The sequence below is a fragment of the Chlamydotis macqueenii genome, chromosome 23, assembly GCF_036417535.1.
Source record: "Chlamydotis macqueenii isolate bChlMac1 chromosome 23, bChlMac1.mat, whole genome shotgun sequence".
Taxonomy (NCBI): Eukaryota; Metazoa; Chordata; class Aves; order Otidiformes; family Otididae; genus Chlamydotis; species Chlamydotis macqueenii.
In genome coordinates this window covers 4728676-4752484 of record NC_141578.1, presented here as the reverse complement: position 1 = coordinate 4752484, position 23809 = coordinate 4728676, and the positions used below count along the sequence as shown (strand labels likewise).

General features: G+C 60.0%; 1 protein-coding gene across 1 annotated transcript in view; it reads right to left on the bottom strand.

The window, feature by feature from the left end:
* The window catches only part of SCUBE3 (signal peptide, CUB domain and EGF like domain containing 3), a 35995-nt gene extending 12813 nt beyond the window's left edge, over positions 1-23182 (bottom strand). Inside the window, exons 1-7 of the mRNA XM_086765532.1 lie at positions 22968-23182; positions 13984-14106; positions 13017-13142; positions 9895-10029; positions 7397-7522; positions 6345-6461; positions 2475-2522 (exon numbers count right to left, since the gene is read on the bottom strand). Coding sequence (XP_086621658.1) covers positions 2475-2522; positions 6345-6461; positions 7397-7522; positions 9895-10029; positions 13017-13142; positions 13984-14106; positions 22968-23070 — 778 coding nt within the window. The 5' untranslated portion in view covers positions 23071-23182. The remainder of the gene's footprint in view (positions 1-2474; positions 2523-6344; positions 6462-7396; positions 7523-9894; positions 10030-13016; positions 13143-13983; positions 14107-22967) is intronic.
* Between the last annotated feature and the right edge of the window lie 627 nt (positions 23183-23809).

The window sequence follows — 23809 nt, the reverse complement described above, 5'->3', positions numbered from 1 at the left end:
CGGGTGACCCCGCGCCACCGGTCCCTAACTGTCACCCGTCGCTCGCGCACGCCAGCCATCCCAGCGTCGCGGGCTAATTTGGGAGGCGCTTTGTCTAATTAGAACACACACACAGAGGCAGGCAGCATCCGCGGAAAAAAAAAAATCCAATTTAAAAAAAAATGCTAATTATTCCAGTATTATCAAAGTCAGCTGTTGCTGGTAGGACAAGAAGGGACACTAATTTAACCGGAGCGTTTTCAGCTTGACAGCTTCCCTGTGAGATCAATCCTCAATTTCGGCTCTAACCACCAGAACAATGGTTTGAAGTACATTAAGTTGTTCACAAAGGATAATAAAATATTCCTTTCAGAAGCCTGGTTGCTTGGATAAATGAGGCATTTGGGCTTCAAGGAACCCAAGATGAAAATGCCTTGAAGAAATTCCTTGGAAAGAGCAAATCCCAGGTTCTCCCGCTCTTTGCGAGCGCCACATGGGGTGGGAATGACTGAACCAGCCAACCATTTGCCGCAGGGAGAGGGAGCTGGGATCGCTCTGTGCTCGTCTTGCCGCTGCTATTTTTATGATGTCCCGTAATAAGAGAACAAAAGGGACCATTTTGTGAAATTAATAGCCAGCACCATTACAAAACCTAACGGCAAGGGAAGGATTTCTGCGGATCCTGCTCCTCCAGCCAGGTCCTCGCGCTGCACGTGGCCCGGCCGTGCCGGCACCGTCCCCTCCCTGCGGCGCCGGGGCGAAGGGCACGGCGTGGGTGACGCCGCGCCGAAGGGAAGGGAGATGTTCTGGAAGCCCGATGAATTGTTTATCCCCAGCCTTTGCTCCAGCGGCTGACGCAGAAGCAGCCCAGGGAGGGTTGGTTTAACAGGGTCAAGGCCGAGATGAGACGACGGGCTCGCCGCCGGCGCCGCGTTCGGAGGGAGCGAGGAGCCGGAAGAGCGGCTGCGCCGGGGAGGATGAGGATGTGCACTGGGCACGCTTCGCCATGCTCACAGCCTCCTCCAGCGCTGCAGCACCCACCTCCCCTCCCGGCCCCTTTGCACCTTCAGGAATTTCGGCTGAGATGTCAAACAAGGCCCATCCGCCATCCCACGCAGGACGCGGCTGCTGCCCGGGGTGGGAGCCGAGCCAGCACAGCTGGAGCACCACCGCAAAGAGGGGACCACGTCCTAGGCTCGCGAAAACCTCGGGGGGGGCCGCCGGGGTACCTGCGAGGCAGTCGGGCGGCGCGGGGCCAGGCACTGGAGCGGGGCCCCGGGAGAGTGGCATTGTTCGGCAGCGCCGGCAGCCCGGAGGCTGCTCCCGGCGTGACTCACCCAGCCACACAGGGATTTGGCGAGGGCCTGCATCGCTCAGGGAGGGAGAAGACAAAGCAGCTCGCGTGCACACTCACACACGCATACACTTTCCCACCCTTCTCCATCCCAGCTCCGGTCTCGCTTCCCGACCGCCGTGCCGTGGAAATCCTCGCCCCGCTCGGCACCCTTCACCGTGCTGGCCATCACCAGGGACGGAGCGAGCCCCTGCCCGCACGCGCTCCGGCTTCGCCTCCGCCTGCCCGGCAATCGCAGCGGGATTGCGATCCCGCTGGCCTGAGGAGACCGTTGAGCCGTAACCGTAGGGATTACAGCCGCCTTGGCTGGAGCGCAGTGACGGCACGGAGCTGGGGGTCCCACCATCTCCCACCCCTGGATGAAAGGCTCTGCAGAGCACCCCCCGAAAGCCACGCACCCACGGCTCCTCCTGGATGTGCCAGGAGTTTGCGTGCCCCCAGCATGGCCACAAACAGGACTCCCCACCGCAGAGAAGCTGCTGCACCTCAGACTTTTTTTGTTTCTTTGTGGGCAGAGCAGAGGCGTCGCCTTACCTTCACGAGGGGCTTAGAGACCCCACCGGGGGTGCCAAAGAAATCCTCGGGAAAGCAGCCGAGGCCCCCGGCCCGGTAAAGGGCGATCGCGGCTCTGCGATTTGCCGCAGCTCTGGGCTCAGCGCCTCCGAGCACGGTGAGCCACGTCGCCGGGCCAAACCTGGGACCCCCTGAATGCCCCCGCCCCCGCAGAGGGGACGTCCACGAGCGGATGGGCTCCGGGAAGGGGTAAATTTGGGGGTGCACAGTGACAGGCACGAGCATCCCCCTCCCCATCACGCAGCCACCGGCAGCCCACCGCTACCTCCTCTCGGGCTCGCTGGGCAGCGGCGATGGGGGGATAACCACAGACCAAAGCAGCGCGAGAGCCCCCGCCTCATGCAAGCGCAGCCAGGGGAGGGTTTCTCTGTCCCCCAAAAGCAAAGTCCGCCTGTAGCCCGAGGCCAGGCTCGCTCTGAGGGGTTCAAAAGCAGCAGCGGGGGAAAGGGTTAGTGCGGCATGCGGTTAGCGCGGCAGCTCAGCCTCCCGAGCCCGGTTATGGTCTCGAAGTGAGAGACCGTCTACGGTTAGACCCCTTCATAGAGATAGAGAGAACAAACATATTTACCATTAGAAAACGTCTCAAGGATAACGTGTTGCTGGAAGTGTCTCTCCCCTGTTTAACATTATAAAAAAGTGATTTAGAAACAGTGTCCAGCAAGGAGCTCGGCTGGTGTCACACGTCAATAAGTTCGACTCCACTGCCTTTCCAGCCTGGTGGAAATTGTCCCTTTGGAATTTTTTCTCCCCCCACCTCCCAAAAGAGCCAAACCCCAAGGTTTGGGCCCGGCGCTATCACTCCTCCATCACCCTGTCCGAAGCATCCCGTATCCCACAGCCTCTCCAAACCCCCTCCGGTGTCACGCTCTGCATCGTGCCGGCCGGAGCCCCATGCGAGAGGGAGGAAGCGCGTTACGAGGAGCGTTAGTGCAGCCCGTTAGTCTGGGGAATCGGGTCCTCGCCCTCACCGGAGCAAAACCAGCGCGTGCTACAATCCCCGAGAGGAGCCACACGGGCGCTGTGTGGCCGTGGGCTTCGGGAAGGTGACCGTGTTTCTCCGATGGCACTTGCACCGCTCGGATTTAGCGGTGAAGCCAGCCAAGCGGGCGGTGAGCCCAAATTTTGGGTGTGCTTGTGCAGCTCAGCCTCACCCGTGCATCGGTGCAGCTCTGTCGAGGCACGGCGCAGCCCCAGGGTGCTGAGCACCCCAGGGAACCTGGGGGGGACAAATGGCCAAGAAGGGGCCGAGAGCAGCCTGGGAAAAGCCACAGAATCCCAAATCAGTGCTAAAACACCCAGGGATCACTTCTGGGGGTTGCCTCAAAGAATCACCTTGAGCTTTGCCCTGCAAAAGAAACTCTGCCTGGCATCACCCATCCATGCCTGGGTCATGTCCGCGCTTCATCTCGGTCATTTTGGGGAGGGAACAAGGCACCCCAGCACCTCTTTTGACTCCAGCACAGGGCTGGACCAAAGCCGGAGAGCCCCGGGGCGAGCGTGGGGCTGGGGTGCTCAGGGCGCGTGGAGCCCATCACCCGTGGGAGCGAGCGGAGACGAGCGCATCCCCGCTGGGCGAGGAACGACACCGGGTCCGCGCGGAGGGGAGGACGGTGGAAGGGGAAAAAAGGGGAAAACGCAGCCCCCGGCCGTGCCTGCGCTGTCCCGGGGGGCTCAGGCCGAGGGCAGGGACTCAGCAGCCGGGACACGGGGTGCAGGGGCTCGGGAAGGAGCATGGATGGCATGCCCATGGCCACCCACCCCGCATCCGGCCTTCCCCTTCCCAGAGCCCTCCGACACCGCGGTCCCTTCGCTCCGATGTCCCCAGCATCGTCCCAGCTGCAGGGTCCAGCGCAGTCCCCGTTCCCGGCATCGCTCCTGGCACCACCGGCTTCAGAAAGCCGGGGAGCATCGGCGGTGCCACCACCAACCGCCCGGGCACGGGCCAGAAAATCGCCCATAAAACTCAAGCTGGGTTTAGTTTCCTTCTCCATCTAATCGTATTCCCTCCCCATCCGCCACCTCCCGCTCCGCCGACGCTCAGCACGAGCCGGGGAATAGCGACGGCCCCGCCGCACCCCAAATATCGGCGGGAGGGAGCTGCAATGATTCCCTGATTGCAAATCTCCCCAGAAAGCCAAAATCTGCATCGACCGCGACAGCTTGGTCTGCATCTCCCCATGGGAGCTGCACCCTGGGCTGCTGGACGGGAATTTTATGTCCTTTTTTTTTTTTTTTTTTTAAAAAAAAGGCTGCTTTTCAAGCGTAAATATAAATATATAAGGTCATCGGCCTCCCCCCCGGCTCCCCCTCCCCCTCGAGCCCGCAGACATGTTGGGAGCCATTAGGGCTGGCCCCGCTTCGCTCCGAGGCATGTTTTTCATTATCCGCATTTTTAAAAGCGGCAATAAAAAGCGGAAAAATGAAAAACACCGGCCGTGGCCTAATGAAACCGTCACTCAAAGGGGCTGATCGTGCTTCCTGCCGCGTGGTGTGATCTGAAGGGAACCTGGACCAGGGGCCTGTCCCGGCAGCCCATCAAACGCACCGCGTACAATTTCAAAGCCCACGGCCCGGGGAGCGAGTTTGCGTTTCCCCCGGCTGGAAAGTTTATTCCCCTTGAAATGATGAAATATTTCAGAGGAAATGGGGAAGGGGCGGCGGAGGGAGCGCCGGGGGTGGGGGAGGGCTGTTTGCCGAGCCCCGGCTGTAAAACAAGAAAGGGGGGTTATAAATATCCGAGCAGGTACCTCGGCCGTAAATCTGCCGGCCGGGCGTCCCAGCGGGACGGCCCCGGTCCCAGTGGCCGCAGCACAATCCCGCAGTGTTCCCGCCGTGGGGCTGGGGGGCCGGGAATCTCCCAGGGGACACGGGAGCCGGGCGGGCCCCTTCCTGCAGAGAGGGGGCCGCAGACTCAAAAGGGATGCGAAAGGTGGAGTCGGGCTGGTGCTGCTCCTAAAATCCTCCATGGCGGTGTTTGATTTCCCACGGGATAGCCCACGGGGATGTACCAGCTCTGGCGGGAGACGCATTCCCAGCAGATACGGCGTGGGGACAAAGGGGAAGATTTTGGCCAGGGCTCCCCGTGAGGATAAGCAATTTTGGAAATCCCCAAATCCCACCCTCACGCCTGCAGTACTTGGGGTCCGAGTGCTGGGACCCTCTGGCAAACAGACCCCTCTCAGCATCCCCCACATCACGAGATGCCTCGGGGAGCTGCTCTCCCACCTCCTGCACCCGGCGGGGCAGGAGCATCGTTTCGGTGCCAAACCGCCCCAAGTCCTCGCACCGACGCAGACACGCGCAGGGACCTCCGTCCGGGAGGAACGCACCAGTCGACGCAACCCGGGGTCCCAACGTCCCCGTCGGAGGAGCGCTCCCCACCCCGGCCACAGCAATAACCCCACGGGAGGGTCCTCGGCGGGTGGGACGGGATGCAGCGGCCACGGGAACCAACACGAGGGTGGCGGGGACAAGGGGCCACCAGCACCAGGGACTGGGATTAACCCTGGGAGCGGGGCTGGGTGACAGCGGTGACCTTCAGATAGCGGGCGGCTGAGCTGAGGGGCTCAGCCCCGAGCATCCCTCGAGCAGGCAGGGAGCAGCCGGGGGGCCGGGGGGCTCCTCCACCCACTCGCCCCGAGGACGGAGCCGTCTTTGGAAAGCGCAGAGGGTTTTCTGTTCAGGCACAGCGGGGACACGGGGAGCCAAAAGCTCTCTCTTGCTCTCAACTCCTCCTTCTTTTTTATTTTGCAATAAGAACTCAAATGTCTAGAGCAATTTGTGGACTTAATCACTCCCCGAACGTAACATTTTTTTAAATCAAATCAGCTGTTAAACAGCACAGGCATATGAAACCAGTAAAACTTCTATCTCTGTTTGATGTTTTACAATTTGAAAACACACACAGGAAAAGGACAATTTTGGGGGTGGTTGAGTTGACGGGTTGTTGGGGTTTTGGGGTTTTTTTGGGTTGGTTTTTTTTTTTTTTTTGCAAGACAATTGTTCCTGAGCCGAGGCCCCATGGTGCCAAGTCAGAACGGATCACCGCGGCCAAATCTGTCCCCTCTGTGTCCCTCTCTGAACGCTGCCGGTGACAGTGACAATTTCTAGCGTGAGGACATCCTCACCCCTCTCCCTCCAGTGACATGGAGGCAGGCGGGGACCCCTGGCCGCACCCCGGCACAGCCAACCTGTCCCCAAATGTCCCCTCAAGCACCCCTGCATCCCCACTGCGACGCAGCCCTGAGCCTCGCAGGCACCCACAGCATCCCTCACGCGTGCACCGAGTTTCTCCGATCTCAGCAAAAGGAAACCGCACATCCCCCAAAGCTTGAAAATAAAAATCCTTCGTCGGGCCAAGAGCAAATTGCCCCGGGAGGAAGACGAAGCCGCCCCACGCCCTGACCCACATCCCCACCAGGCGAGGGCTCGCACCTACCTATGCACGTCACCCCGTCGGAGTGCAGCAAAAACTTGACGTGGCAGCCGCACTTGGGCCCCTGGTCGGTGTCGTCGCAGGTGTGCTGGCAGCCCCCATTCCCATAGTTGCAGGTCACTGCGGGAGGCAAAGCACCGGCCGTCACCCAGGGCCCCAGCCCCTCTCCTCCCTGCCCGGCGTCCCCAAGCAGCGGCGTAAAGCCAGCTTGGAAAAACCTCGGCTGTACCCTCAGAGAGATCCCTCCCGCCTGGGTAATTTGTAAAGCCCTTCGACTTTCCCTGCGCGATCTTGGCAGATGCAAAGCGTTCTGCGGTTTCGCGCGTCTCCCCTCGGCTTATCTGCAAAATGCCACCGGCGGAGCCCGCGCGGAGGGGACCCGCGGGCTGGTTCCCGCTGACCCTGGACCTGGTGTTAGAGGGGAAGCGTGGGACTTTCCCGAGCTCTGGAATGACTCAGGTGCTCCTGGGAACCCCTGCCAGCCCTCCCCGGGAGGCGAGGTGTGCTGCTCGTTTAGCTTGGGGGGAAAATAGGCTTGTAGGATTAAAACTCCATTTCATCAGCGATTTTAATGCGTTTGCTGCAACAAAATAAAAATAATTGCACAAACACGCTATTTAATAACCCCAGCAGTGCCGGTGAGGTGCTGGCAGGAGATCAGAGAGTCTGCGAGCTCCGCGACCCCTGGGGAGAGGATTCCTGCGCTGCTCCCGTGCCCATCGCACTCTCCCTGCTCATTTCCCCTTGGGAAAGCCAAACCGGTGGGGCAGGGATGGGGGATGCTGCACCTCCGGGACCCCCTTTAACGGCCATTTCAGCCCGCTCGGTGTAGGGGCACAACGCGGGGACAGCGCAGAGTGGGATGCCAGGAGCATCATCTGTAAGGGCAACCGAGGCACGTCGGAGGAAAATGAAGCCAGAAAGCTTAATGCTTGATAAATCAATTGCTATCAGGGGAGCTGGGCTCTGCAGCAGGGCTAGGAGGGGTCTGTACCATGGGGACAAGGCTTGGGGTCCCCAGGAGGCCGGATCCCCATCCTCGGAGCGCTCCTTACGTTTGCAGTCGCGCTGGTTCTTGGTGAGCTCGAAGCCGGGGCGGCACTCGCAGGCGATGCCCCCCTTGGGGGTCTCGCGGCAGATGTGGGCGCAGCCGTGGTTCTTGTTCATGCAGTTCATTCCTTCTGAAAGGGAGAAGGAAGCAAAGAAAAGCTCAAAAAGATCGCCGGCGCTGGTCCGCGGCGGCAGGGGTGGGACGGAGATGGGGGCAATGAGAGGAAAATGGCTCCCACCCAGGCACCCAGCGCCAAGCCCAGCGTGGGGCGAGCGATGCCAGCGCCAAGGATGGGGACCAGGCAGAGCTGCCAGCCCCTGGGCTGCCAAGAGCCTGGGGCAGAAGGGCGAGGGAAGATCCCTCCAGGGTCAGGGCACCTCCAGGGAGGATGCTGAGATGCACCAAGCACGCATGGGAAGGGTTTGAAACCACAGGCTGGAGCCTGTGGGTGTCCCAGGCCGCTCCCCATCACCTGCCCCACAGATCCTGCCTGGCTCCGCTCCAGCGCAGGGCGATCATCTGTAATTGCGGCAGCAGGCGAGCCCGCTGTAATTACAGCCTCCTGCCTCTCACTGCACCAGCCCTCCCTTCCCCGGCCTCTATGGGGGAGCTGGGAACCCCCAACCTGTGGGGAACCCTGCTCCCTCCAGCCTGCCCCAGGAGCTGCTGCGACCCCTGCGCCCCCCCAGCCCTGCCCTGGGACCCACAGAGGCATGCGATGACCCAGGGATGCTGGGGACAGCCAGGTGCTCTCAGTCTCCTCCGAACAGCAGCTTTTCTCTCCTCTTCTTTTTTATTGCTGCTCTTTACTACCTGGCAGCATCTCCGCCACGTCCCGGGTACCACAGCGGGCACAGAGACCCCTGAGGCTGACCCTGCCGTGCCGCTCTCCCCCGGAGATGCCACCTTCCAGAGGAGCCAGATCCCAGCGGCTGGTGGACTGCAGAGATCTCCCAGTGCGTCCCAGCAGAGACGCAAGCTCCGGCATCCACGTGCCCTGGCTTCCTTCCAGGCCAGGACGGCCGCACGCTGTTTTCCTAAGACTCCCCAGGCCTATTCCACCTGGACACGGCATCCTCCTCCGCTGCACGGTGCCGGGACACAGCAATCCCTCGGGAAGGGATGCACCCTCTTCAATCCTTCCCCTCCCTGCAACACCATCATCTGCTCTCGCGCAGCAGCGAGGACCCTGCTCTCGCCCCTTTCACTCCGCGGTCATCACGAGGCTGAGCGCAATGCAGTTTAAAGGCACCGATACCCCCGCGAGCCCCCAAACCTTGGCCTCTCCTTGCCGGGAGGGACTGGCCAGTGTGAGGAAGGGGATCCTGGGATCCATCCCCCGGGGTCTGTCGGCCCAGCAGCATTTCATCCCCTCTGCATCAGGAGGGAGCGAGGAAAGCAAGAGGGAGAGTGGGAACAGGAGCAAGAGCAGAGGGAAAGGAGAAAGCCTCCTGCCAGCGAGGAGAGAGACAGGGAGCTGGCAGGGGCCCCAGAAGGAAGGAAGCAGCCGTAACGTTGAGGTTTAGCTCTCTAACACCGAACGCTTCTGCCTTGGCAGTGCCCAAGGGCCAGGAGTAAAGTCAGACCAGGCTTCAACGTCAGACCCAAAGCTCTCCGCTTTTTCCAGTCTCGCAACCGGGGCACCAGCTGCAACCCTCCCACTCCTCAGCCACCGCTCCCGGGCTCGGGGACCACGTAGCAGCTACAGCATCAGTCTCGAGGTGCAGAAACAACACAGGCCTCCCAACAACACTCTGCAGCCGGCCAGCTCAAAAAGTCAGCTCAAAACCCAGCACCTGCATCCCCGTCCCTAGCAGGGGCCACCCACGTCACTGAGGGATGGAGCAGCCAGCTCGTCCCTCCCGGACGCGCAGGGGACGAGGACACGGACACACAGGGGATGGGGACATGGGAGATGCCACCGCGGCCGCTGAACCATCCCGGCCTGGGCGAAATTCCCCGGGGAGCTGGAAGGAGCAACGCAGCTAGGAAGGGGGAAGGAGGAAAGCAAACACACTCGGCTGGCTTTGCCAAGCAGCAGAGATAAAAATCAGCAGAGATGCAAAAAATCTCTCATTTCCTCCTATTTTGGCTAAGGGATTGCTCCAGACGGCAGCAATTTAGAGCTGATATCGAGACGCAGGGCTCAGCGCTGCGCAAGACCTGGCAGAAGAGGAGTCTGGCGCAGTGGCGTGAGGATCTCCGGGTACCTTTTATTTAATAAAAGGCTCTGGATGTAGGATTAACGGCCTCCGTTTGGTATTATTGTTCTCGATAAAGGGGCCTGCGAGGGGTTTGTTACGGAGATGTTTATTACCCCGCAGCATCCTCCCCCAGTGCGCTCGTAATAAATCCGCTTTTCGATTATTTGCAGCACCCAGAAGGGTCACGAACCAGCACCCAAAGCCAGGCATCGCGCAGGGGCGACGGGGGGGACAGACCTGCCCGGTAAAAGCAAGGGATGCGGGGTGCCCGCGGGGCGGGGACACGCCGCGCACTGACCTTCGGGGCGCTGGATGCAGGTGTGCTGGTTGTCGCTGAGGAAGAAGCCCTCCCGGCAGAAGCACTCGTAGCTGCCCATCATGTTGACGCAGGTTTGCTGGCAGCCGCCGTTGCCCTCCGAGCACTCGTCCAGGTCTGCCAAGGGAAAGGGGGCAGGGGGTGAGCGCGGCTCCGCGGCACGCCGAGGGGATGGGGAACTGGGGTGACGGATTATTTCTGCTTTATCCCCCAGCTCACAGGGAGACGCTTTAGGACTGCAGGGGATGAAGGCAAAGAACATCAAGGGGTGGGTCTCCAAGGCCATGCAGCTTCCCTGGCTGATGGGCAAAAAAGGTCCGGCTTCATTTTACAGGAGGGACAGCAAACCACAGAAAAAGGGATTTTCCTTGTCCCGGGACCCCCAAAGCAACCAGGATGCTCAGCTGGGATGCTGGCTGCAGCCGCCCCCCGCTCCCAGCCCCTCCGAGCCCCTTTGCCAGCTGGGAATGCCTGCACTTCATTAGGGGGAGCTGGGAAACCTTAGCCCAGAGAGGGGATAATTGCTTGTAAGGAGACTCGAAACCCCGGCAGCTCGGCTGCCCCGGTGCCTGTTTTGGTTTAAAAACCAAGGCTGGAAGGGGCTCGAGACGTGTGCCCGTGGCAGCGGCGATATCCTCGCCCCAGTCCTGCTCCATCCCTGTAAATCCTTTATTTAATGAAGAGCCTGTTGCTCTCTCCAGAGGGTTTTTGGGGACAGTGGTCCAAGCTGAACCCACCGGTGCCCCGAGGTGCCAGAGCAACTGGGATGCTGGGCTCCAGCGGAGAGGCAAACCCCCGCCGCGGCCGCCCTTACCCCTCCGCCCGCGGTCCGGGGCTGGGCGACGGCGTTGGGCCGGGGACCGAGGGGCCCCGTGCCAAAGAAAACCTCCCGCGTGAACTCGAGCGTGGCAGAGCCGGCAGCTGAGGGGAAAGCTGAGCCCCGCCAGCATCGGCTGCCGGAAACACCGGAATAGCGGCTCGGTGACGGCACGCGCCGGGGGGGCTCCCAGCCCTGGCCCCCCCAGCACAGCACATGCCAAAACCCCTCGTTTTTTGGGCAAAGAGATGGACGGACGGACGCCCGAGCAGCACAGGCACCTTGCACCACGCCCCAGCCCCGGGGATGCTGCAGCCCCTGGGGATGCTCAGAAATCAAAGTGGGGCTGCAGCTCCAGCTGGAAGCCGCCATGGGAGCGGAGCTCAGGAGCACCCCACAAACCCGCTCCTTTGGAAAGGGGATGTTGGAAACATCATCTCCCAGGCGGGCGCCCGCGGGGCAGGCGAGGGCTGGCAGCCGGGCCGCGGCCAGGCACAAAAGAGACGTCCTGCGCCATGGCAGGAGGCTCGCAGCTTCCTCCGAGGCTCGCCCGAGCCACGCTGCATCCCTCAGACGCCAGTAACTCTCCTCAAATCCCCCCACTTCCAACAAGGCTTAACGTCTCGCAGCTTCTCCTCCAAGCTCCGCACAAAAATGAGGAGGCAGCCGTTCCAACCCGATGGCTGAAACGAGACTCCTGCGCCGCTCTAATACCTGTTTTATTAAATCCGACGGGGATGGGCAGCAGCCAGCAGAGCCGGTGTCAGGACGGGGGCTCGAATTCCTCTCCTGGTTCAAAAGGTTGCCCAGGATGGGAGATGGAGGGGCTGGCGGGCACAGACCCCAACCCATCAACCCATCTCCGGCTTGGCCACTGCCCGCAGCGCCAGCAAAGCGTGGGCACGACTCTGCTTTGCTCTGCTTCTCTTTCTTTGGGCTAAGAGGGGGTGTTTGCAGGCTGGGCAACGCGCAGTTGGGATGGGGGGGAAGGAGGACAGGGAAAAACCCGCCGGGGTTCGTCCCTGCTGCTCCCCACACCGAGCAAACCCTGCCAGAGCACAGAGGTCTCGACATCCTCATCTGTGAAATGGGCCGCGGGGGACAAACCCGCACCATCCCTGCGGCACAGCAACGTGGCCGAGACAGCGGGGTGAGCTGAGGGATGGCTCGCGGGGGGAGCTGGGGGTGCAGCCCCAGCTTCCCCATCACCCCGCTGCTCCCCGGCCACCTCCGTACCCTCCCACCCAACTCCATAAACACATGACGTCTGCGGCTCGCCGAGCCTGGCGTTCCTTTCTTCTGCTCGGGCTCATCCTCCCCTGGGAGAGGAAGGCAGAGCCGCCCGCCCTCGCCTCCTCCCAGCTGTGTAAATCTCCCCCCTTCCCGAGGAGGCTGCAAAGATCCCGGCGATGGCGGTTAATGCGAAGCGTATGTGTCCATAATCCCTTCCCCCTCCTCCTCCTCCCAGTGATGAGCTCATTAATGACCCCTCTGCAGACACTAATTAGAAAACAGCATCAGCTCCAGGCAGAGGGAAGGCGGGCAGCCCCGTGTGCCGCTGATCCCACCCGTGGGTGCCACGGGAGGAAGCGGGTGCCGGGGTGCGGGAAATCTGGCCGGCCCCGGGGCCCTGCCGGGAGCTCTGGCTTCGCCGCGGCCGGATGGAGTTTGGGGCGGTGGGAAGTGGCGGGGAGGATGCATGGCCGCTCTGTAGGCAGATGCCGGGTTTGTCTTGGCCCAGGGATTATTTACCCAGTCCCTCCGGTGGTTCCCATCCCCACCGAATTTGCTATTAACTCATCTATTTTGGCAGGTGCCGGGCTGACCTCAAGCACGAGCGGAGCGAGCGGCAGGGCCCGGGTGAGCCACGCCGGCCGGTCCTGCCTTCGGCAGCAGAGCAGAGCTGCCGGCCCGGCCGCTCGCCGCAGCATCCCCAAACCCAGCCCTCCCAGTCTGGCCTTACCCCAGCGCCCTCCAGTCCATGGATGGACCCACGGAGCAAGTTTTTCTCCCAGCATGGAGCATCCTCCCTCAGCATCACCCCCATGCAATGGGGAGCAATCCTGTCCCCGGCGAGCCGGCACGGCACGGGACGTGTCTGCAGCCAGCTCGCTGCCCTGGGAGGGCCACCACAGCCCCCTGGCTCTGCAACGGGGCTGGGGCTGTCAGAGCTCAGGAGGTGCTTGCCAAGGAAAGCCAGCGGGCTGGTCCCAAGGCGCCAGGGCTGCCGAGCGGCTGCGACACGCCGGCATTCCACCCCGGCGCGTGCCGGGGGCCCGTCCCTCACCTAAGCAGTTGTGGCCGTCGTGCGCCAGGCGGAAGCCGTCGTAGCAGGTACAGCGGTAGTTGCCGGGGATGTTGACACACTCATGGACGCAGCCCGCGTTGTCTTCCCGCTCGCACTCGTCGACATCTGCGGAGAAGGGAGAGGGGAGGGCAGGAGAGCTGCGGGGCTGCCGCGGCTGAGGACAGCTAACTCGCTGCATGAGTGCTGCTCCCCATCTCCAGCCTGTTTGTGGCTCCGTCAGCACCCACAGCATCCCGCCAGCCTAGAGCCCGGACTTCCAGCCAGCCCGCTGTCCTAAAGCCTCGGCACAGCGCGGCGCGCTGGGAATCACATGGGATTTCCCGACGCCGGCGGTGGGCAGAGCAGCCCGTCTCCATGGCGAAGCCTTGCTGTGCCTGGAGCGCGCTTTAATCCCTCTGCTATTTGTACTCAGCCCATCCCAACCCCGGACCCGCTCCGAGCAGAGCCAGGAATTTTTCCCTTGCTCCGCTCCTGCTCCCCTGGTGCCGCTCCTCTGAGGAGCCCATCGTATCTACGTGTACATGTACATCACCTCTATCTGCATCTCTTTATCTTATTTTCAAGCTTCTCACGTTTTAGCTGCCAACTCAGTTTTGCAGCCTTCGGGCTGGAAATCCTGCAGTTAAAAAAAGCCCAGTTTTGCTTAAAACCAGCCCCAGGTGACCCTCCTGGGCCTGGGCAGTCCCGGCCTTTGCAGAGCCAGGGAGGGAGCGCGCCGGCTGTGACCACCGCCGTCGAGGACGGTCACCTTCCTCTCCATCCCCAGACACCGCAGTGTCAACAGGCTGGGAGTTTGGGGCAGAAAAAGGGAAAAAAAGGGTTTGCAAAATAAACAAGCAGCCTTTTTGGGAAAGCAGGGGACGTTGGTGACGAGCCAGTGCCCGCCTCCAACCCAGCGGGGCCGTCGCTGGCCGGGGGGGCCGCGACTCCGGCGGCGTGTGCCTACCTTTGCAGTGTTTCCCGTCGCCGGTGTAGCCGGACTTGCAGATGCACTTGTAGGACTTGGGGGTGTTCTGGCAGATGGCGTCGATGTGGCAGCTGTCGGTGCCCTCCACGCACTCGTCGACGTCTGCGAGGGGAGAGCCGGAGGGGGGGAGCGATGGGGAGAGCCGGTGGGGGGCTCTCCCCGTCGCCCCATGGGAGGCATTGAAAACCAAGCAGCCTTTTTGGCTTTTCGTGAACCAGAAAGGCTCGAGGGACCAACGCTGCTTTGCTCCGTAGCTCCTTCGCCGCACCCAGCCCTGACGCCACTGCTGACGGGCTCACTGTGGGCCACGGTGAGCCGGTGGGTCTGCTCCCAAACCTGCGTCCCCGCTCTGGTACAAGCCAGCCCTGCGACTTGCCGACCCTTTCGCGTGTCTGATGATAGGGAACATCGCTCAGGCGCCCGTAGGCCAGGCTGGAGCCAGCCCCGGCAGAGGTGAAAGTCTCTGTCTCCAATTAGCCATTTCCTGAGCCGACCAGTCACCCAAATAATCGTCATCGCGTTCTATTCTTAGGCGCGGAGGAATGTGCACGAATTAGCAGGGACCGCACTAAATAAACCTGGGAGCTGGGAGCGGGAAGCAGGAGGGAGGACTGGGAAAAACATCAAGGCTTCCTCAGGGGCACAGCCAAAATCCACATCCTCCTCATCCTCTTCATCCCCCTTTGCCCCTCAACCCACTTATCCGGGATGCGGCGCCGCAGTACCCGGGACATCACGTCCGGAGCGTGGCGTGCTGGTGATGGCCTCAAGCGGCGATGCCCAAGGGTTTGCTGTGGCGGGAGGCCGCGGGAGCGGAGGTTTTACCGGTGCTTGTGAAACGGAGAAGCCTTGAGCGCGTGCGGCGGAGGTTTACGAGCGAGAGGCCGCTCACCTGGCCGCTCTCCGCCTTCCCGGCGCAGGTCGGAAGGGAGACGCGGTGCCCCGGAGCCGTCGATGCCTGGCAGTGGTGTGAGGCAGCTGGGTACCCCCGGGGCAGGGAGGCGGGGGCTCAGCATCGCCCGTGGCCCTCGGGTACGGGCAGGGCTCCCAGAGCACCCTGAGCTCCCCGCTCCGACTCCACGGGCACGTGGGGGGCATCACTGGGGAGGGTCCCACCAGGGAAGGAGGGTCTGAGGGTCCCTCCAGCTTCCCTGTACCCCATAAAGAGGAGCTTGAGGCTGTGAGGCTCTCAGTTGCCTTAAAAAAGTTGCTTTTCAGTAACCCCCAGAGCAGAAGTGCTCCGGAATGTCCCAAAAAGACACAAAACATCCCTGCGAGCCGCGGGCGGGCAGGCAGCCCTGCCAGCCCCACCGGGACAGGATCCACGGCCGCGGGAGCACTGGCCCGAGCCCTGTCCCGGCCACCCCGGTGGTTTTTTGCCGGGAGATGTGAGTCACCCGGCCGGGGGGGAGGAAAGCTTCGCCTTTGCACCCGGGAGGCGGCACGTGCCTGCGCATTGTATAAATATTTACAGCCCGCATTCATATTTGTTATTTGACATTAGCCATGGCCCGCGGCCACCACGGCCTCCCTCGGGCCATTAATCACCGCTGACCCACCGCGGCGGAGACGACGGCGGGATCGCGCGGGGGATCGGCACCCCGCTCCCGGCCGGCCACGGTCGCCTGCAGCACCCGTGGCACCGGCCACCCCAGCACCCAGCAGCATCCCCGGAGAGGGGGTCACAGCCTGCCCTGTGCCGGGTGTCCCCGCGGGGGCTTCGGGGGGCTGTTGTCCCTTTGGGGAGCTGAGCATGGCTTAGGTTCGGTTCCTCCTGAGCCAAACTTCACATTTGGCTGCAAATCCCATCCCCAGCCCAGGGCACTGACCCACCTGCAAAGGCGAATCGAAAAGCATCCGCAAATAATTACTGGCGGAAAAAAAACCTGCAAAAGCTGCAGGGGTGCAGAGCTCGTTCCTTCCCAACCGCATTTTCGGGCTCAAAGAGCCTTTTGGCACTGGAGGAAGCACCTCCATCTCCGGCGAGCGCCGTTCGGGGTCGCAGCCAGCAGCGCCTTCGCCTCTGGCTCCGGCATCCTCGCTGGGGCTCTGGGGCGGGTGGTGGGAGCAGGGGGACGCGTGGGCGACGTCAAGCGCCCGCCACTTCTCACGGGGACTCGACAGCAACGAAGCCGACGCTGAACCAAAGATCTACTGAATCTGCAAATCCCGGTGCTGAGCGGCGCGGTCCAGAGCCCCCCTCCAGCTCCCCCACCCCAAGTTATAAACGGCTGTCAGCGCTCCGAGTCGAGGGTCCCACGGTGAAAGCTGCCAGGTCCCAGCACCCCAGGCACCCACCCTGACACGCAGGTGGGAACCAGCACCCAACCAGCACGGCCCAGCCCTCAGCCCCCACCTCCTTCCCCTAAACCCACCCGAAACGTGCAGCATCCATCAGACATCACATCGCCGACATTTTCCCAGCCTTTTGCCAGAAATCCCACTTTTTGAGGGGTTTTATTTTCTATTCCTTTTCCCCCCCGCATCCCCAAACTCAAGACAATGAACAACGTCTGCGCGGGGCTGAACACAATGCCGTGCCTTTCCCACTCGCCTATGTCCATTATTTTTTTTTCTATCTTTTTTTTTTTCCATTCTGTAACTTCAAAACTTCTCTAACTTTGGAAAGATTACACAGCAGCAAAAGTACAAAAGAAAACATTATAAATTTGCCACTCTGTAATTTTTCCAAAGCTGGAGACATTCAGAAAGGTTACAGGATTATAAAAAAAAAGGGGAAAAAAAAGGGAAAATAAGTGTGTGTGTGTGTGTGGGAAGAGTGAATAAATACCCTCCCCGGCACCCCAGGAGCCATCCCGAGATTGGCAAGGATCCTAATTCCAGAACGCTGAAATTCTGGCTCCTGAGAAGTATCCTGCAGAAATGATGTAGTGAAATTTAAAAAAAAAAAAAAGCCCTCTGAAAAACTAAATTTTTGCATTTTTGTCAAGGCAAGCGGCATTTTCCCACGAAAGCGAAGGTTTGCCATCGGGACAGCCCGGCTTTTCCCGCAGGAGAATTTCCTCCATCCAAAAAAACGCCCGCAGCCGCGCTGCAGGTGCTCCCGGTCACCGCCAAGGCAGGAGGGATTTAATCCTCAAGCCAAGGAAAGAGAATATTTCAAACAAAAAAAATTAGTCCTTACTGATGTTCCCATCCCTGTTTGCTCTTGTAAAATCCTCGCTGGCGTGCGCCCGGCTCGCCCCCCTGCTCGAGGGGACCTTTTGAAGTTCAGGTCCCAACTCCAGGTGGGGATTTTTGGGGGGGGTTTGCCAGCCAGGAACCCCTGCAGACCTCCACCGCCACGGCCCCTCACTCCCCGTCCTGCAGGAATAACCAAAACCACCCTTTTTCACCCAAAGTTGCCTGAAACGGGCCCAAACCGGACGCGGCAGCATTGTGCAGCAAATCCCCCGAACCAGGAGATTTTGCGCCAAGCGGGGAATTTCATCCCCACGAAGATGCCGAGTCCCGTCAGGGACCCAAGGCCCCAGCTCCCGGCTCACCCCACCGTCCCATCCCACCACGTTTCGGGGCTCATCAGACAGCAAGAGCATCCCCGGCATCGCCAACGCCACGCCGCGCCGGGGGGTTTGCGGCGAAGGGCAGGAGGCTGCGGCGCTCGCCCCGCGCCCGGGGCGATGTTTTTTATTCCGTTGTGGGTGGGATTTTCCAGCGCTGGCTGTTGGGCCCCGTTCCGCTCCAGCTGCAGCTTTATTCTCCATTTCAAAGGCAGCGGAGGCAGACGGTTTCAACGCCACTGCCATTTCGAGCGTGCCAAAAGCCGGGGGGACCGCCAACCCCCCCCCCCCCCCACCCCGGGACCGGCGCGCACCCGACTGGGGAGGCGAAGGGCTTTGACCGAGGCCGGCGGGGGAGGCGGTGGCGGAGCCCACCGGGCAGCCGGGTCCCACGATCGTGCCCTGCCCCGCGGCGTCGCGCCACCCGCGATACACGACGGCGAGCGGGGGGATAAAGGAACAGCTCGTGTATTTTTAGAGCCTGGATTGAGGCTTTTTCCTCAGTTTCTTATTTTGTTTAAAAAAGAAAAAAAGATAAGAGTTTTATCCGTAGGCTGGAAGTCCCAATAAATTCGAGGAGGGGGCTGAGACAGGGCAGCAGAAACCGGTAAGAAAACCCCTAAGCAAATAAACCCACCATCCTTTCTATCTCTTCTGCAAGCGCTTCAGCTTTTTCTTTCAAATTAATTTTATCCTTCATTTTTATATAGGCACATATATTAACAGCCTGTCTGTATCGGGATGTGTGTGTAGCTGTTGGCAGACACGCGGAGTTTCCACCCGGCCTTAATGCCAAATTAAAGCTTTATAACTTCAGTAGCTCTTTTTACCAGGGTATTAATAACCACCTCAGACACTGCGGTGCAGTTTATTAATCATTTGTTCGCCCCGGCAGCTCGTGAGGGCCATTCATTCTGCTCCGCGGCGGGACGGGCACAGGGCACGGCCGCGGGCGGCTCCGGCGTAGCCGATGGCATCCCACCGGGAGCGGATGGGGGCCAGGGGAGAGGGGAGGAAGACGCTTTACGGGGTGGCTTTTTGCAAGTTGGTCAAAGATGCATCATCTGAGACCCTAACTCAGGTGCTCGGCCTCAGCTCATTGCCAGGACGGGGATGCTGTGCCGGTGGTCCCTGGGTGGGTACCCATGTTTGGTTTGGGTCGGGGGGGCTGCCTGCATCTCACTGCGCGATGGAGAGCCCTGCACCAGCCCCACTGCAGGACCCCAACGCCCCACACATCCACCCGGCTCTCCCAAAAGCAGGTGGGACCCGAGAGACGCAGCCCGGCGGAACGACGGAGCACGGACGAAGGATGAGGAACCACGGCTCACAGCCAGGACCTGGGGGGGTTCCCAGCCTGGTGCCCCCATCGCTAATGCCCGGTCCTTGCTCTGCACCCCTTGCCCCAGGTTTTGCTTCCCTAAAGCCGGCAGCACCCCAAAAGTGGCTTTTTCTCCCCCATCAACGCTTCCCACTCCAGAGCTGGGTTGAGCTCCCAACCCCTGCATCAGCCCAGGTCATCCCGATGGATCCCAGATCCACCACCAGCATCCCCAGGGCTGGAAACGCTCCCTCCATCCCCATCCCAGCTCCGTGCGCCAACCCCAGTGACTTTGGCTCAATTCAGCCGCGATTTCTCCAGGGAGGCTTTGATTCTCCGTGCTCACCTCCCTGGAGAATTGTCCTTTGGCTTATCAGGCTGACCAAGCCTTGCCTTAAAAATAAATAAATAAATAAATAAATGTTTGTTTGTTTTCAGTTTGGGTAGCAACAATCGCAAGATCTCCAGCGGGGAGCACGGCCTCGCCGAAACGCAGCCGGCCGGGCTTCCTCCAGCGCCGCGAGACAGAGCAAACTTTATTTGCCACCCCAGGCTTCTCCTAAAGCTTCTCAGGGGACTTATAATTTTGAAAGTGAAGGTTAAGGTTATTCATGCATATTTTTTTCCTAAATGGATTACTCCGGTGCGACCGTCTGCGAAGGGAAAATCTATATAAAAATGAAAGAAAAAAAAATAAAAACTCCCGAGCTGTTCGGAGACAGCAATACATCTCCGCACTGGAAGGGTCGAGGTGTCTGAATATTTATACTCCCGTTGGCACTTACAAAAAAACTCTTCTTCCCTCCTTCCTACTCCCCCCCCCTTCCCCTTTTTAATCTCGGTACGGGCATGTTAGACGCCCTCAGTCAAAGATCTCCTTTGAACTGCCGTATGGTGAAATGTTTACAGTTTTACATTTCATATTTCGGAGGGGCGGAGGGGACAGGCACAACAGTCGCACACTGTGAATGCACGGGAGGGAGGAAAGCGGAGGCCAAGGGGGAGGAGGTTCGCCGGAGAGGGGAGGGGAATCAAACAGCATCTCCAAGCTGCAATTGGAAAATTTTAGGCTCCTTCAAAAAAAAAAAAAAAAAAAAAAATTAAATTAAAAAAAAAATCTCTGGCGGCGTAGGCTCTGCAGGTGCATCCCCACCGAACACGGCCCCTCGCACGGGACGGCGGCTCCGGCCCGGGGCAGCCGCGTGGGCTGGTTTCACCCACTGGTGACCACGGAGCTGGGCTGGGATCGTGGTCCCAGTCAGGACCGCGCGCTGGGTGGGTGGCGGGGGCTTCGGGAGCACCGGCGGCTGCAAACTGGGGTACTGGGGTCCCCCAGGGAGATGCTGCGTGTCCCTCCCACCCCTGGCCAAGGCGATTCGGTTGCAGGAAGAGGTGTCGAGTCCTGCGATGTGGCTCCGGTGATGGGGGACGCTGCCAGAGGAGCACGGCAGGGCCAGATCCGGGCGCTCCCTGCTACAAGGGGAGGGTGCAAATCCGTCAGCCCCTGGGCTCCATCCTCCCCAGGGCGCGGGGAGGGACCGGTGTCGGCAGGTGATGGGCGAGGGCACGGCTCCGCTGCAGCGGGAGCTCAGGACACAGTCTGGCAGGCTGCGGGACGGACTGACGGATGGCAGGATGGGACTGAGGGCGGCACTACCTGCCCAAAACCAGGGGAGCTGCGGGTACGGCAGCAGCGCGGGGCCGTTTGGGCAGCTCGGCGTGGGGAGCATGGGGAGACTTCATCCCAGCTGAGCGCCAGGAGCCTCTCCGGGGTTATTTGGATTTATATCGCCTCCTGAAAGCTTTCCTAGCCCTAAACTGACCCAATAAACCGCACAGACAGCCAGGCCCTCTGGCAGACACCCTCCAGGCTCCATGGGCCACTCTGCTAAATCCTTCCCTTCCCTACAGACTAAACTTTCCAGGGTAATTCCACGCCAGGAACCGGCCAGCGAGCCCTACCACGGTGTGACGTTACCACAGCAAAGCCCATCGGACGGGACAGGAGCTGTCCCCAGCTCGTGACAGTCACCGGGCGAGGGTGGCTGTCCCCCGAAAGGGCAAAGGCTTCAGTGGGGGTGGAGGGGCGATGCGCACCCCATCCTCGGGGCATCATCCCGCAGATGCAGGGGGGTGGCCACCACTTTTCAAAAACACGCCCCGGGTGCGTGGGGTGGCTTTGAAGAGCTCGACGACGCTTGTGCACGGGGGACAAACAGGCGACAGCGGGCTCCTAGGAGAAGCACGGGTTTTATCTGCCATCGGTGACACCGGGTCTGTGAGTTCAGCCTCATTCAAAAAGGACCGGATCCACCCCTGCCCAGAGCCCTCGCGTCCCGCAGCATCCCCATGGGCACCGACCTTCACGCCTCCGCACCCGCATCCCCCTTACCACCCCACGGGAACCCTCCATCTCCAAACCCCCCAGGCTGCAGATCAGCCGGACCCCCGCCCCGGTCTCCTCGCTGCCTTCGCCGGGGGCCAGGAGGAGCCAGCGCCGTCCCGGGCGTACGGCGGGCGATTTACCCCAGCGCAGGATTGAGCTCACCTATCTCCACTCCCACCCCACCCCTCTCCTTCCCCGAAGGGATCTGTCAAGTCTCTGCACGATGGAATTTTACTTTGCTATTTTAATGCAATTCTGGCTCAGGCTTAAATGGAACTGGAAACCAAAAGGCCTTAATAAATAAATATTATGATAAGAAATGAAAGCAATGCATACACTCAAGATAATTTGAGGGGGGATAAAAACCTAAGCATTCCTTTCTAAGCCTAAATCATGAAGCTTTACGTGAAGCTGGACGCCTTCTTCCCAAACCTTTGCCCTGGAAAATCTCCCCCGTGCTTGCCCAGACTCCCCTCCCGAAAAGTCGCCTATTGTTTTAAAAACACTTTAAGCCAGATAAGACAATAGCCTTGAAATTCCTTCTAACTTTGTCGGTGACAGGGCTGGGGGCGACCGTGCGCGTGGCTGAAAGACGCCTCTCGCTAACGCCTGCGAGAGAGCTTTAATTACATCCCGCGCTCCCATATTTCATTCACACTCTATTTAATCTCGCCGTACGCGTAAACACGCAGCTACTACCATAGCAAGAGCCCAAGCTGGTTTTGATAAATCTTACATGCTGTTAAGCGCCATGGAAATACATATATAAAAAAAAAAAAAATAGAAAAAGCCAACAGATTGTATAGATAGTGGTGAATTAAGGAGAAAAAAAAAAAAAAAAAACCCTTCGAGACAGCCAACGGGACCGTGCACATAGGGCTGTGTGTGTTTGCGTGTGCGCGCGCACCCCGGCGCGTGGGTATAGAGAAAAATCCGAGCTAAATATAGAGGTGCTGTAGCAAACCCGAGGTATAGACAGACCATACACAAAGCGACGTGTGTACGGTTGCGAAGGAGAAACCCCGGCTCCACTCGGGAGCGGGGAAAGAGAAGAGCCTGGGGTTGATAACGCGGAGGTGTTCCTCTCTGCTCTGCAGACAGGGAAAGAGCTCCCCTATTTTTCAGACTTCGCCGCATTCGGCTACCCGAAGTTTTTCGGAGCCCACACCCCTCCAGAGCACAATATCCAAGACGTAACCCGCGCCGACGGAAAACGCACAAACGCAGATGCAACCTCCCGGCATCACGGATACCCGCTCCGCCGTCCCTTCCCTCCAGCCCCCCGTGCCCGCGCCGCCGCGGGCGTTATCCCCATCCCACGGACGCTGCCACCCGAAAAACCAGACAAGCCCCCCACACCCCTCCAAGCAGCAACGTTTTCCCTGCGATGGGTGCAGACTTGTTTGCCCACCCTCATTTTCTGCCTCTGCACCCCCTGCCTTGAGATAAAGAGTCCGGATTAAAAAAAAAAAATAATAATAAAGTGCAAGAAATGCAACTTATTAAAGAGTTCACAAAAAAAACCCACCCAACCCCAATCAAAGGCAGCAGGCAAGAATCTCTGCAAGCAACATTTCAAATCCCCTCCGCTATTTGTTGTTATTGCTGCTAATTTCTCCAGCCTGCGCATAAAATCCCAGCTCTGAAGAGGAGTCTGCCTGCCTAACGCACATCAAACGGCAAAACCTTCGAGCTGGGAGGATTTTTTTTTTTTTTTTTTTCCCCCCCTTCTTACCTTGACCGGCTTTATTTGCCAGCGTGTTTCCAGAGTGGAGGAGAAAGCAAAGGATGGAAAATCCAGCAATCTGCACAGCTCCCATTGCAATCCCAGTCTGCATGGAGGAGCGGGGGCAAGAAGGGGGGATCGCTTGGTGCTTTAAAGGAAACAAGAGGCTGAGCACGCGAAGGGGAATCAAGAGGAGGGAAGGGGCTCTCTTCTTGCCGTGTGTGAGACAGGAGGGAGGGAAGGGAACTGAACTGGTGGAAAAAAAGCTGCTCTGGGTTCAGGTTGGGGCTCCTGGTGTTGCTGAAGAGGAGAGAGCGAGGGCAGGAGACCGGGGCAGTTGGCGGAAAGCGGACTCTATCGCCCTCTCCCTGGGAGCTGCTCTGATCCCTTCTCCTTCTCTCCCTTCTTCTTCTTCTTCTTCTTCTTTTTTTTTTCCTCCTTAAATAATCCCAGCCAACTCCAGTTTTGCAAGAGAGCAGCAGGAGCAGGAGCGCTGGAGGGGGGGAAGCAGGCGCCTTGCCCTGGTGCTGGGGACCTGAGAAAGGGGAGTGGAGAGGAGAGCCCCATCCAAGCAACGCCCTTTTTTCCCTTTTTCTCCCAGCCTTTCTTTCTTTCTATTTGGCTTTGGTTACTCCTTCCCGGCTCCCCCCCTCGCACCCCCAAGGCTGGGCTTTGCCTGCAGGAATTTACAGTCTGCGCTGGAGGAGAAGGGGCCAGTAGCCATGGAGACTGCTTCCCTGGGAGCAGGGAGGTCAGGCGGAGACCATGGGCGATCAATGCATCAATGCAAAGCCCCCCGCCACCCCCAGACCCACCCCGCGCCTTCGCAGCCCCTCGGCCGGCCGAGGGCT